This window comes from Lontra canadensis, unplaced genomic scaffold (assembly GCF_010015895.1).
Source record: "Lontra canadensis isolate GAN:19392208 unplaced genomic scaffold, GSC_riverotter_1.0 scaffold16, whole genome shotgun sequence".
Taxonomy (NCBI): Eukaryota; Metazoa; Chordata; class Mammalia; order Carnivora; family Mustelidae; genus Lontra; species Lontra canadensis.
The window spans coordinates 377434-392524 of record NW_022631010.1 but is presented as its reverse complement, the minus strand read 5'-3'; the positions used below and the strand labels follow the sequence as shown (position 1 = coordinate 392524).

At 48.7% G+C, this 15091-nt stretch overlaps 1 protein-coding gene across 1 annotated transcript in view; it reads right to left on the bottom strand.

The window, feature by feature from the left end:
• Positions 1-15091, bottom strand: part of LOC116868773 (fer-1-like protein 4) — a 33263-nt gene that overhangs the window by 2469 nt on the left and 15703 nt on the right. The window contains 21 exon segments of the mRNA XM_032859415.1: positions 243-328; positions 831-991; positions 1598-1752; positions 2157-2327; positions 2525-2612; positions 2615-2651; positions 6592-6708; positions 6802-6939; positions 7016-7122; positions 7217-7259; positions 7863-7889; positions 7891-7995; positions 8084-8142; positions 8271-8331; positions 8333-8506; positions 13069-13230; positions 13333-13415; positions 13418-13448; positions 14080-14253; positions 14379-14513; positions 14938-15062. Coding sequence (XP_032715306.1) covers positions 243-328; positions 831-991; positions 1598-1752; positions 2157-2327; positions 2525-2612; positions 2615-2651; positions 6592-6708; positions 6802-6939; positions 7016-7122; positions 7217-7259; positions 7863-7889; positions 7891-7995; positions 8084-8142; positions 8271-8331; positions 8333-8506; positions 13069-13230; positions 13333-13415; positions 13418-13448; positions 14080-14253; positions 14379-14513; positions 14938-15062 — 2239 coding nt within the window.

Genomic DNA, 15091 nt, shown 5'->3' with positions numbered 1-15091 from the left:
CATACCCCCTACACCAAACTCCACTCTGATGAGCTCAACTCGGAAAGGGTTTATTGATATTTAAACTCTTTTGGTTGCAGGTGACAGCTCCCTACTCACAATGGCTTATGAGAAGGAAGGGAATTTAATGGCTCGCCCAACAGAAAAGCCTGGGTCAGCGGCCTCTGCCTGTTTCACTGGCAGTCTGCGGCCGGCAGTCCCCGGATGCGCCTACCCCGGGGAGGAGGGGTCGGGGCGCTCACCTGATTGGCTGTCGAGGCTTGATGTCAACTGGGGGTGGGGCAGGCACATCGCGGGGAAAGATATCAATCCACATGTGAAGGGATCCCTGGGAACACAGGACCAGGCTGAAGGGCCCCACCGAAGATCCCTCCTCCAGCAACAGCCAAAGGAGAGAAGAGCTGGGATCAAGAGGGTACAGTCCCGTAGATCCCTGGGTGCTGGGGGGTGGGGGGTGGGGGTAAGGATGAAGGTAGAGTCCGAAAGAGGGGCTTCCAGAGCAGAAGTTGTGTTAAGGATCAAGCCCTGGGGTGGAAGGTTGAGATAAAAAGTAAGTTCCCAAGGTCCAGATCCTAGGGACCTGTGGTTGAGGTCAGATTGGGAGTGCCAGCTCTTAGCCTTGGTGGCCCAGGGGTGGGGATCCTGAAGGAACAAAGTCGGGGCTGGAGGTATGGAGTCCCGGATGGGGGTCTAAGACTGGAGTGGGAATGCTGGGGACCAGGATCAGGAGTCAAATCAGAAGTGGCCGGGTCGTGCCCAGGTAAAGGTCTTGGGGAAGGCCCAAGGTCCAGGAGCAGGTGGGAGTTCTGGGGTTCTGAAACCTCCCTCACCTGCAGCAGCCCTGGGCTGCGGAGATGGTAGAGGGGGCGAGTTTCCACGTGCTGAGGCACCAGCTGGATCCCAAGCTCCGGCATCTCTTGCCAGCGCCGCAGCACCAGCAATGCCTGTGCCTCCTCAGGGACCTCACTTGCCACCTTGGGGCCCCCTCTACCTGCAACAAGAGGTGCGCAAGCTTGGGTTCTGCGCAGCTCCCAATGCTGCTGCCTTCCTCCCCCAGTCCTCAGCAGAGGTGCAAAGCTGAGGCAGCTGCTATTTGGAACAAAGCCCGTGGGCGGGGAGGGCAAGTCCACAAGGCTCAGAAAGTGGGAAGATGCTTCTCCAACCACTTCCACCAGTGAAACACCAGCAGTGTTCCAGTGGCCAGTGGGATGGGAGGGACCATGTCCCTAAATGAGACAGACCACCAGCCAGTTATGAGGCATGAGCTCAATTCTTCAGCCATGTTTTGTCATATGGGATCCTCTATGGGCCACCCAATGTTCTGGAAGCTTGATTAGCTAGGCCTCTGAGGTCGTGCCCAGGTAAAGGTCATGGAGAAAGGGCATCCTGAGGGCTCTCTGAAGATCATGCTCACCCACAAAGACCATTTTCTCCCTGCCATCCAAGAATCTCATCCTTACTCAGCCAAACTCACTTCCTCTGCTTGCAGAAGGAGGCAGGCTCTTTTGGGCACACACTAGAGTGGGCCCCAGGGGCCCCCTGGACCTTGTTAACAATCTTGTTTCCTCGGGGCTGTCCATCAGAGAGGGGCTGGTACCTGGAGGCAGGGTCTCAGGCGGTGTCAGAAAGACTTTGCTGCCCACCTTGACAGCCCCGGCTCGGTATTCAGGGTCGGGGAGGCCACAGCGTTGGCAGAGCCCCGCCAGGATCTGCGAAGGCCGGAATGCATCACGCCAGGCATTGTACCCGTCCCTGTGGCCTCCATCGGGGTCAGCATATGGACACAGTTGGGCACAGGAGCATGGATGGGGTCCCCTGAAGACACGGGATCCAGATTTATAACTCTAATGCAAGACAGATTAGTCCTCGCTAATGGTAACCATGAAAATCAAAGATGTATGCCACATGCTCCAGTGGCGGGGATACTGATATTCCCTCCATTTTGCAGCTGAGGAAACAGAGGCTCAGAGAGATCAAGTGACTTAATAGTTATAAGATCCCAAATCCTAAGCCCAGGCCTTGACCCACTACACTATAAGGTCTTGGTCATGGGGTGGTCCCCTTCAATGAACTCAAAGGATCTGGACACCAATGGGAATGTAAATTTGAATGTCTTTGTTCAGACTCAAAGGCTTCTGAGGGTCTATAGGACTCACACGTCATACTGGGAGGCCAGGCCACAGTTGGCCCTGTGGTGGCTATAGAATCGGTTTTCCAGATCAATGTGGGTCTCCCCAATGAGGTCGTCAGAACCCACGAGGTCATGGTCAAACACAGCCACAGTCAGCTCTGGCTCGGCAGGGAGAGAAACGCTGAGCTCCAGGACCCTGGACAGGAGGGAGAACACCTGAAGACACCTCCATGACCTAGGAGGTGGGCTTGTGGGGGCAGGGGCTCCAGGGGTCTCGTCAGCCTCCATCCGTTCCCTCACCATCACCACGGCAGCTGCCTGAGTGGGAGCCCTGGGGCCAGGGGATCAAATGGTAAAGGTGCTCCCATTCCCACGCCCAGGGCCCAGCCTCACTCTCCAAAGATGGGATTCAGCTGCTTGGGGATGTAGCGTTCCTTGGTGTCCTGCCGCTCCCGTCCAGCACTCACCACCACGTAGGGTCTGCCTTACCACTGGGGTCTGCAGGAGCCAGGTTGGTAGCCTAGAGGGACAGAATAGGGTGGGGCTGAGAAAAGTGTCACTGTCATAACCCCGGGTTACCCTTGCTGGACTAAATCTCAGATTAAGTGTAAGCAGCAGGTTACCGAGGAGAACTCCCACCATGAGGAATTAACAGAGAGGCTGGACAAGGTGACTTTTAAATAATTATGAAATATTAAGACATATAAATAGGTACAATGAAAAAGATAATGAAACAGGAGATATGTGGAAAAATGTATAGGGCTTTAATATTTAAATCAATTTCCTGTATTATTCACTTTTATTTTTTATAATGATAAAGATATTTTAATATAAAAGAATAAATCAATGAGCACATGTGTACCCAGCTTAAGAAAGAAAACACTACCAACAAATTGAATCTCCTTATCTGATTTAATTCCCTTTTCATCCCTGAAGTAGCTAGGACACTTTGGGGTTTAGGATTTACACACACCAAAAAAGTGAAAATATTTTTAACTACATGTACACATACCCCTAAGCAATATATGGCACCATTTTGCATGTTTTTTTAACTGTACATATTAAACTTACTTTTCTGTCTTGAAAACTACATAATTTAATAAATACATAACAAATTATGAAGTATAATTTATATACAGCAATATATTTTTAGTGTTTTTTTTAAAGGTTTTATTTATTCATTTGACAGAGAGAGAGCATAAGCAGGGGAGCAGCAGGCAGAAGGAGAGGGAAAAGCAGGCTCCCTGCCAAACAAGGAGCCCGATGCGGGACTCGATCCCAAGACCCCGAGATCACGACCTGAGCTGTTGGCAGATAACCAACTGACTGAGCCACCCAGGCGCCCATTTTTAGTGTTTTTTACACTGCTGTCTGCTGTGTATGAGCATTCCAGTTGCTCCATATCCTTAGCAATACTTGGTATTGTCAGTCCTTTTAATTTTAACCATTCTAGTGTATGCAAAGTGGTCCCTCACTGTGGTTTTAATGTGCATTTCTCTGATGACGAGCCATGTTGAGCATCTTTGCCTGTGCTAGTTCACCTTGTGTATGACAGCTCACTGCCCAGGGCACCTTTCATATGGAAACCAACCAGTCCAGAGCCCGTGCTCTGAACTGTCTCCCCCATCGGGCTCTCCTACTCCAGGAAGTAAGTTCCTCTGCCCTAATCACCCCAGAGCCAGGCACCAGACAATTAGAGACAGGGAGACAGCCCCTGTACCCAAGAGCCTGCTGGAATTATTCACACTAACCAATCCTAAGCCTGCTCACTCTGCCTTGCCTTGCTTTTCCTGCAGAAACCACAACAGAGGCTCTGGCCCTTGCGTTTTCTTCTTCCTTTTTTTTTTTTTAAGATTTTATTTATATATCTGACAGAGAGAGAGGTCACAAGTAGGCGGAGAGGCAGGCAGAGATAAAGAGGAGGAAGCAGGCTCCCTGCTGAGCAGAGAGCCCAATGTGGGTGGGACTCAATCCCAGGACCCCCACTTGAGGTCATTTCTAAAAAACATTTTGTTATGGGGTGCCTGGGTGGCTCAGTCGGTTAAGCATCTGCCTTTGGCTTGGGTCATGACCCCAGAATCCTGGGATCGAGCCCCCTATCTGGCTCCCTGCTCAGGGGAGAGTCTGCTTCTCCCTCTGCCCCGCCCCCTGCTCATGCTCTCTCTCTGTGTATCTCTCTCTCTCTCTCTCTCTCAAATAAATAAATAAAATCCTTATTTTTATTTTTTAAAGATTTTATTTATTTATTTTACACAGAGAGAGAGAGAGAGAGAGCACGACCACAAGTAGGAAGAGAGGCACACAGGGGGTGGGGGGAAAGCAGGCTCACTGCCAAGCAGAGAGCCCAATGCAAGGCTCAATCCCAGGACCCTGAGACCACCACCCCAGCCGAAGACAGAGGCTTAACCCACTAAGCCACCCAGGTGCCTCAAATAAAATCTTTAAAAACATTTTTTTGGGGGCGCCTGGGTGGCTCAGTGGGTTAAGCCGCTGCCTTCGGCTCGGGTCATGATCTCAGGGTCCTGGGATCGAGCCCCGCATCGGGCTCCTTGCTCGGTGGGGAGCCTGCTTCTCTCTCTGCCTCTGCCTGCTTGTGCTCTCTCTCTCTCTGTCAAATAAATAAATAAAATTTAAAAAAAAAAAAACATTTTTTTGTTACAAATAATGCTAAAATGAGCAATTTTATTTTTTTTAATTTGAGAGAGAAAGAGAGAGCCTGAGAAGGGGAGGGTCAGAGGGAGAAGTGGACTCCCTGCCAAGCAGGGAGCCCGATGTGGGACTCGATCCTGGGACTCCGGGATCATGACCAGAGCCAAAGGTAGTCGGTTAATCAATTGAACCACCCAGGTGCCCTAGAATGAGCAATTCTTCTTTTTCCTTGTACACATATGTAAGAATTTGCCTGGGATCATATCTAGAAGTATAATTATTAGGCTTTGACAATGAAAATCTTCCCTTCTCCTAAATATTGCCAAATTGTTCTCCAAAGCCATTATAGCAATTTACATTCTGTGGCAGGTAGAAGAGAGTGCCCCCGCCACCAAAGATGTCCACCTTTGAATCCCCTGACCCACTGTGGATACGCTACTGACAGGGCAATGGGGACTTTGCAGCTGTGGTTAAGAATCATAAGATGAACATTCCATTCTCCACCAAAGCTTCTCTTTAAGTTGTTCATTAAGGAAAACTGTCACACTAACTTAAAGGAAAGGGTGGGGAGATATGTAAATTATCTGCTAAACAGTTAAATAAAAATACAAAATGTAAAAAAAAAAAAAAATCACCAGATTATTCTAGTTTATCCAGGTAACCCAACGTAACCACAAATGTCCTTACGAGTGGAAGGGGGAGATGGACCAGTGGGAGAAAGATTTGAAATTGCTATGCTGCTGGCTCTGAAGATGGAGGAAGAAGCCATGAGCCAAGATACACAGGCAGCCCCCAGGAACTTGAAAAGGCAAGGGAACAATTGTAAAAGCATACATTTCTTGGGGAAGACATTGTTTTCTATTTCTCCTAGTTGGAACAGAAGCTGAAACAGACCACTTCCCTAACAGGCTCCTTTCCCAGCAGGTGGGTTTCCTCTGGCCCACCTTTCACTAAGAGCAGAGCCCTTCCTGGGGAGGGTCATGCTTCACGCAAGGGTCTTGGTTGTGGCTCCCATCTTTGACAGGTTGTTAGAACCCAAGGCTCGGGGTCCAGACACGGACAAACCTCTCAAGACAACTTGTACTTCAGGAATTAGGATTACTACTACCTCTTCGTCTTATGCCCATTGGGAATTCTTATTTTTCCGTTCAATTGCCCATTCTTATGAGATTAGCATTCATTTAAGATTGTTTATCCAGCGGTTCTAGATGTATTAGATCGGAAAGCTATTTCAGACCATCTAGTCTGTGCTACTGCTAGAAGCAGATTAAAACAACTCCTCCTATTGAATTATGCACTAGGATACACCACAGAACATTAATTTCCGTCTTCCTCAGAATCCTTATATTTAAAACAGATAAAAGCACAGAATCTATTCTGGGGTTGGGATCGAAGGGAGCAAAGCAACCCACTCATTCCTCTCATCCCCTGAGATGCCTTCCAGGAAACTTCAGGGCCCTGCTGAGTGCTGTATGAAAACCACAGCCAGGCAAGGATCTGTACGAAGGAACTGGATGACAAGCCACTATGAAACCTGAGATTCAGAGCTGCATTCTTCTTGGAGTTACACTCGCCGTGCTATGAACTAAGGGTCTAGAACCATGAAAGAGGAGTTAGAAGACCTAAGTTCTAAATCTGGGTTGTGCCAAAAACAAGCTCTTTAACACTGGGGAGTCTCTTCACTTGTGCCTAAGATTCCCCAAAAACTGAAGGAGGTGGACTCTGACCCTTGTGTTTCCTCCAACTCCTGCAGTCTGGAGCTTTCCCACACATTACCCTTGCTGGAGACATGCTGGGTGAAGGATGCTCACCTTTACCACGTACACTCTGACCAGGAGCTTGATGGGCCGGTTCTGTGGGACTCCTCGGGAGATCTGGGGCTCGGAGAACGGCACTGCGTCTGATTCAGGGTAAAGAAGGAAGGAGCCCTGGATTGGGGGGAGACAGAAGAGTCCCTGGAAAAAGAGTCTTTCCTCTGCATCCCACCTGTACTCCTTGGCCACTTCTTTCCCCAAACATACCTTGAACTTGCCCACAGGATGTCCGGACCCTTCTTCCTCTCCATCTCCATCGTGGCCCCCTTGTCCTTGGTACAGCGGAAACACATACAGCCAGTCTTCCAAGTGGTTAAACTCTTCCACCAGGGTGCCACTGTAGATCTGAACGGCAAGGGCCTCGGTGTCAGGCCAGTGGCCCGAATCCCAGCACAGTTCTCTCTCCCAGACACCCACTCACCTTCAGGGTGGGGACTGCTTTCTTCTGGGATACGGAACCTTTGACTTCAGCCTCCCCCTGACCCTGGTCTTGGGCCTCCCCAGCCACAGATATGAGGTGGCCCCCATCTGGGAATAACACAAATGCCGCAGTTTAAAAATGCTGGTGTCAGAGGAGGGAGGGAGACAGACAGAGCAGGAGCAAGAAAGTCAAATCTCCTACCTGACTCCCCGGGATCGTCCAGCTCGTCCTCCTCGAAGTTGGTCTGAAATCAAAGGGCAAGTCGGAGATTCTACCCTTCCCTTTACCTCCTTAATCCACCCCTTTTCCAGGACACGGAAAGTTCCTGATCTCAGTTCAAGATCTATCTGTGTGAACCACTTGCATTTTCAAAGCTTCGGTTTGCCTAGACCTGCGCTGCCCAGACAGTAACCCCCAGCCGCGTGCGCCTGGAGAGCACCTGAACTGAGATGTGCCATAAGTGTAACACACACACCAGATTTTAAAACTTTTTAGTATAAAATAAGAATGTCAAATATCTCATTAGTAATTTTGTATAACAGTTCCTTGTTGAAATATTTTAGACATATTAAACAAAATCTATTATTAAGATCAATTTCACCTCTTTTTTTTTTTTAGTTTGGCTACCTCAAAAGTTCCAGTGACATACGTGGCTCACATATTTCTGACAGCGCAGCTATAGATAATAGAATTAGTAATTATCAGCTTCCAGAACTGTTACAAAGATGAGAAGATTTGTCTAATGAAGAGCTCTGAACACTGTGGAGCACCACATTTCCTGAGCTCCCTCTTAGCGTTTAGGGGCCTCAGCCTCCAGCTGCGGCCTGGGCCCCGCCCCCGCCCCCACCTGGCCCCGGAGCTCCTGCAGAGACGCCGTAGTACTTGGACCACCAGTCGAGCTCCTTGGGATCTGGGACTTCCTCCTCCAGCTCAGGGCCTTGGTTCAGGAGGCTCCCCAGGGGGAACTTCTTCAGAGGAGCCTGAGGGAGAGAGAACTCATTGGCCCTAACCCAGCACCACCCTAAGCCCCGCCAGCCCCTTCTCCACCCATCTCGCATACCCCATCACCTTCAGTAGCCGTCTGGGCATCCCCACTTCTGCCAAGAAGGGATCCAGGGACTTCTGTCCTGGGAGAGGGGAAATGACACCAGGAGGAGGTCAGGTGAGTAAAAGTGAGACTCCATGCCCCACAGGCGGGTCCCCTGGAATAATTCTCAACCAGGAACCAGAGGGGCTTCTGTGTGGTGGCCCTTACCTTGTGGTCCCTTGAGCATTAGGTCCCCTGCCTCTTCCTCTTGTCCTTCCTCCTCGGGGGGGGTCCTCATGACCTCGGAGTATGAATCGCAGCATGTGGGAGACGACATGCGAACCCACGAGCACGGTGCGGCCAAAGGCCCGGCGCTCGATCACCAGGATGCTGAGTGGGGGCTGCAGGTAGGGCTGCTCAGGCAGGTCCTGGGGTGGGGAGAGGGGAACTGGGTCTCTGAAGGCCTGCAGGGCGAGGGAGAGGCAGCAGCAGAGACAGACAAACAACGCAGCCAAATCTGCCTTCTCAGCTCAGCTCCATCACAGCCTCACTGTGTCCTGTCTGGTAAGCGACTGAGCCTGCTTTCCCCGCAAAAAAGGGACACAATCTTGGACTCAAAAGACTGTTGTAAATATCAAATCACATAACAGATATAAGACTACTTTGGAGCCTACAAATCGCTATCAGAAACATGTGGTGGTGGTTGTTATGATATAATGGCCCAATGTTCAGTTTGCCAACACAGGTCTAGAGCCAGAAAAACGAGTATGTCCTTTAATACAGGAATTCTATATCTATCAGTGGATCCTGGGGGGGAGGGACAATACTTAAAATACTGTATTGTTGGGTTATTTTATATATACATGACAATTACCGCACAAAGGAGGAAGGAAAGAATGGTGCTATAATGGAGAAGTTTTACTGGAACAAAATCAGTATTAATCTGAAGTAGATTGTGAAAAAAATCAGTCTGCAAATTGCAATCCCTAGAGCAACTATTAAGTGAAAATCAACCAAGGAATTAAAGCAGTACATTAATAAATATATATTTAATACAAAAGAAAGTGGGACATAAAATAAATGAGACACAGAAAACAAACAGCAAATGGCAGATATAAATTCAACCATGTCAAAAGTAACATCAAATGTTGCTTTGATGTGAAAACAAAGGCTAAAGAAAAAAATGAAATTTCCTTTGCATCCCATCAACAAGTACTTAAGACAGGCACAGTGACCTTCCTCCAGGAACTCTGCTAGAGGCAAAAAGCAACCTTAGCCCGACCTCCAGGATCCTATAAATCTTCTTTAACAAATAAAAATCCCTGGATGGCCCAGTCAGTTAAGTGTCTTCTTTTGGCTTGGGTCATGATCCCTCGATCCCTGGGATCGAGTCCCACATTGGGCTCCCTAAGTCTGCTTCTCCATCTCCCACTCCCCCTGCTTGTGTTTCCTTTCTTGCTGTCCTTCTGTCAATTAAATAAATAAATAAAATCTTTTTTTAAAAATCCCTTTATCTCTACCTCCCAAGATGCATGCTAGCAATCATCCCCAAACATATGGCCCACTTATATACACCTGAAGGGTCTCATGACTAAGGTTTTTTTTTTAAAGATTTTCTTTATTTATTTGACAGAGAGAGATCACAAGTAGGCAGAGAGTCAGGCAGAGAGAGATGGGGAGGCGGGCTCCCCGCCGAGCAGAGAGTCTGATGCAGGGCTCGATCTCAGGACCCTGAGATCATATGACCTGAGCTGAAGGCAGAGGCTTAACCCACTGAGCCTCCCAGGTGCCCCATGACTAAGGTTTTTATTAGACAGTAATAAATGACCTTTTCCTAACAACAGCTAGACCTTCAAATCCTGGAAACCTTACTTCCAAACTCCTTAGAGATTTAGTTTATCCCTAACCCCTTCCCGACCTGAAAGTATACAATGGGCTACTTCTCATGACCCCAGTACAGTTCATGACCCCAGTGTAGCTCTTTCTGCCCACAGGTGCTATCCCGTGCTTTAATAAAACCACCCTTTTCACACCAAAGACATCTCATGAATTCTTTCTTGACCATTCACTCCCAGACCCCAATATTTCATATCAACTTTATTTTTTAAACACTGCAATCAAAAGGTAGGATTGTTGGTGTGCCTGGGTGGCTCAGTCGGTTAAATATATGACTCTTGTTTTTGGCTCAGATCATGATCTCTGGGTTGTGAGATCCAGGCTGTGTGGAGGCCCAGGCAGGGCTCTGCACTCACTCTGAATTCTGTTTGAGATTCCCTCCCTCTCCTTTGCCCTGTCCCCCTTACACCCCCACCAACCCCCCACCCCACCTTGGGGATGTCTGCACACTCTCTCTCTCAAATTTTTTTAAAAAGGCAGAGATTGCCAACTGGATTTTTTTTAAAGATCTTATTTATTTGATAGAGACCGTGAGAGCAAGAGAGAGAGAAGAGAGACCATGAGTTGCGGAGAGGCAGAGAGGGAGAAAAGACTCCCTGCTGATCAGGGAGGCAGACACCAGGGCTCAATCCCAGGACCCTGGGATCATGATCTGAGCCAAAGGCAGACATGAAACTGATTGAGCCTCCAAGGCATCCCAGATTAATTTTTTTAAAGATTTTATTTATTTATTTGACAGACAGAGATCACAAGTAGTCAGAGAGGCAGGGCTCAATCCCAGGACCCTGGGATCATGATCTGAGCCAAAGGCAGACATGAAACTGATTGAGCCACCCAGGCACCCCAGATTATTATTTTTTTAAAGATGCAACTACTGGGATGCCCGGATAGCTTAGCTGGTTAAGTGTCTGACTCTTGAAGTGCCTAAGTGGCCCAGTCGTTAAAGCTTCTGCCTTTAGAGGTGCCTGGGTGGCTCAGTGGGTTAAAGCCTCTGCCTTTGGCTCAGGTCATGATCCCAGGGTCCTGGGATGGAGGCCCACATTGGGCTCTCTGCTCAGTGGGGAGCCTGCTTCCCCCTCTCTCTGCCTGCCTCTCTGCCTACTTGTGATCTGCCTCTGTCAAATACATAAATAAAATATCAAAAGAAAAAAAAAAAAAGCCTCCGCCTTCAGCTCAGGTCATGATCCCAGAGTCCCAGGATCCAGCCCCACATCGGGCTCCCTGTTTAGCGGGAAGTCTACTTCTCCTTCTCCCACTCCCCCTCCTTTGTTCTCTCTCTCACCGTGTCTCTCTGTGTCAAATAAATTAATTTAATTAATTAATTAATTAATTAATTTTAAAAAGTGTCTGACCCTTGATTTCAGCTCAGGTCATGATCTCAGGGTTATGGGATTGAGCCCCACATGAGGATCGGGGATCTGTGCTCAGTGCTGAGTCTGCTTGAGATTCTCTCTCACCCCCTCTGCCCCTTCCCACCACACTTTCTCTCTCTCAACTAAATAAACCTTTAAAAAAAAAAGATGCAACTTCCTGATGTCTAAGAGACACCCTTTAGAAAGATACAAAAATAAGTTGAAAAGAAAAGGATGGGGAAAGATATATGAGGCAAACAGTGGCCATAGAGAGCTGGAGTGGTTATACTATCAAGAAAAATAGACTTTAAGACACAAAATTTTACTAGAGGCAAAGAGGGACATTTTATAATGATAAACATCAATTCATAGGAAGCTATAACAATTGTAAACATACATGTACCTACTTCTCAAAGTAGAAGTAAACTGTGACTAAATTAAAGGTAAGAAAAACAACTGAACAATAATAGTTGGAGATTTCAATAGCATATTCTTTTTAAAAAAAAAAAGATTTTATTTATTTATTTGACAGAGAGAGAGAGGTCACAAGTAGGCAGAGAGGCAGGCAGAGAGAGAGGGGGAAGCAGGCTCCCTGCTGAGCAGAGAGCCCAATGCAGGCCTCGATACCAGGACCCTGAGATCATGACCTGAGCCGAAGGCAGAGGTTTAACCCACTGAGCCACCCAGGCGCCCTCAATAGCATATTCTTAACAATGGATGGAACAACTGGGTCAGAAAATCACCAAGAAGGCTTTCCTAAAGAAGGCCTGCAGAACGTTGTCAACCCAGCTGGACCTACCTGACACCCACGGAGCACTCAACCCAACAACTGAAGAAAGCTCATTCTTTTCAAGGGCACAATGGAAAGAGGGATAGGAAATGGGAAATGAAAGGAAACACTTCCTAGAAGTTCAGTGAGCGAACTGCTTTCAGCTTCACCAGTTTACAGCACAATCAAGTTTTCAAACTGAAAACTCCTACATATGAAATAAAGTCAAGAAATGTTAAGGTTTTCTGTTACTTTTGTTTTTTTGTTTGTTTGTTTGTTTGTTTGTTTGTTTGTTCTTGTGGGATTTTACCCCCTTGCAGTCTGGAACCACTACACTTTGTCCCAGTACCCTCTCACAGGGACAGAGCACTGTTCAGTGCTCTGAACTTTTCCCCAGATCCTTTCGCTCACGGGCTCCTCAGAGTACTCCTGCCTTCAATCCTTCTTTCTTTTGTACCTGTTGCTCCTTTAAACAAACAAACAAAAAAACCTAAAGCTCAACTAAGACAAGCAATCTGACAAGCTCCTAATGAGCATTGCCAGAACTTGAGTCCAAAGTCTATACTACAGGAATTAGAAAATACACGAAAAATGCATGGTGTCTCAGGGACTAGATCGATTCCTTTTGACCCATACTTCTTGACACTTACCTAACCCATCGCCTCAACGGAACCAAGACAGCACCACCAGTTCATGGATTAACCCAGAGATTAGCAAACTATAACCTGCAAGCCAAATCTGGCCCACTGCCTGTTTTTGTAAATAAAGTTTTATTGAAACACCGTCACGTTTATTCATTTACTTATTGTCTAAGTCTGTTTTCACGCTACTAAGTCAGAAGTGAGTAATTGCAGCTGAGACTGTATGGCTTAAAATATTTACTATCTAGTTTTTTATAAAAAGTTTGTTGATCCCTTGATTAATCTAAGATAACTGGCTGGGAATTCATCATCCCTTTGCCCTTTCACTTCTTAGTCCAGCATTTCCTGCTCCACGCCCACGTCCTCACCACTGTCAGATGCCTGACGAGCTCAGTGAAATTGGGGTTCTCACGGTAACTGGCCAGGACCTCTGACTCCACGCGTCGCCCAGCCACCTCCAGCACCACCTGGGGCTGCTCCACTTCAAATAGATGCACACGGCCAAGGCCCCTCAGACCCCAGAACAGCACCTGGGGTCAGGAAGCGAGACATTCAGGGGCCTGCACCTGACTGAGGGCACCCAGATGCATGTGTGGTGGGAGTGGGGGAGATGTAAGTGTGCCCGGCAATACCTCAACACGGAACTTCCTGAGCACTGGACGCACGTCAGGTGGCAGGGACAGGCGTCCAGAGAGGTGCTCGACCAGGGGTGTCAGTCCTGGGGCTCTACGTCACTGGGCACTGAGGGCTGCAGGGGGGCAAGAGACAGAGGTCAAGGAAGAATCAGGCCAAAGGAGGGAAAACTGGGCTCAGGGAGGGGACACTGAGAGCTCCTAGGGATATATCAATCCAGGGGAACTGGGCAAGGCTGGATGGGCAGGAAGGGAGCAGCCCAGGAAATATTCGGTCTAGGCGGGAGGGTGGGCATCTGAGGCATGAGGATCCACCTGCAGCCTTGGGTATCCAGGGTTGGAAGCCTGGCAAGGTGAACCTACAGTGTGTCTACTTCTAATGTTCCCTGAATTCAGGAAGTCCAATGAGGTGACCTCAGGACAGATCTGCAGCCTGCATTCTCTGGGGGCCAAGTACTTGGAGGAGTAATCCCAGGACATACCCATGTTCCATATTCTCTGGACCTGGATAGACTAACAAGGGGAGGGGCGCCTGGGTGGCTCAGTGGGTTAAAGCCTCTGCCTTCTGCTCAGGTTGTGATCTCAGGGTCCTGGGATCTAGCCCGAGTCGGGCTGTCTGCTCAGCGGGGAGCCTGCTTCCCCCCTCTCTCTGCCAACTTGTGATCTCTCTGTCAAAAAAAAAAAAAAAAAAAAAAGAATAACAAGAGGAGTCCACAGCCCATGCTGGCTAACCCAGGGTATTCTGACCTCAAGGCAGCCACTGTAGTCCAGCTCAATGAGTTCAAAGGTGGCGATGAGCTCCCCAGCTGTCCGGGGCCCCTTCCTTAGGGGAAAGAACTGTAGCTCAGGGCGTTGGTAAGGGTCCTCCATCAGCTTTACCCTTGGGGCGGCCAGTGCCCTGCCCAGGAACACAGGGGGGCCCTGTGGAGAGCAAGACAAGGAAGACAAAAGTAGAAGAAGCTCAGGAGCCAGGGGAAGGGGGCATCAAGATGAGGAGTGGGGGTACTCAGGGGTGGAAACCCAGGTGGGACCCAGGCCACACTCACAAACTTATTGTGGTCGAAGACATTGACGAGCACTAATGGCGGCTCCTCCTGCAGATGCTCCCTCCTCCCATCTATGATCAGCTGATCAAACACCAAGAGCTCATCCCACAGGGGGCTCAGCATCTGCTTCAGGACCTTGGGGGCCATGCAGAGAGAAACTCAAAAGCAGGCATCCAAAGGATCTCCCAAAACACATCCCAGGTGAGCATTATTGCCCTAAAGTAATCCTTTAAGCAGCTGTTTATCCCAAAAGGAGGGAGTGTGATAAAGATGAGTGTGCCCTTCACACTGGGGTTGAAGCCTGCCCTCCTAGCCAGGGACCCCTAAATAATCTTCCACCTTTGGGGCTAGTCCTACAGTCAACCCCAGAAAACCATTCCTCACCTTGAAGGCCCTCCAGTTTTATACCACCCTCTAAAATCAGGGCAGTCCAAACCAGTAACCTGTCCTGAAAACCCAGGGCAGGAAGAGAGACTTAGGGTCGGAGGAAAAGCTCGGCCTTCACCCCACTTCGTCTCCCGGAGTCCCCCCAGAACCCACATCCCAGTTCAGCCCTCACTCTTGTGGTCTGGCACTGGGTAGAAATGAGGACTCGAGCAAAGGGGTCCGAAAGCCCACTGTCATCAGCTGCTAACACCCCTCGGGCCTGGTACAAGTGAGCTCAGAGCTGGAAGTAGCTGAAGTCTGGGTTAGGGAGAACACAAAGATGTTTG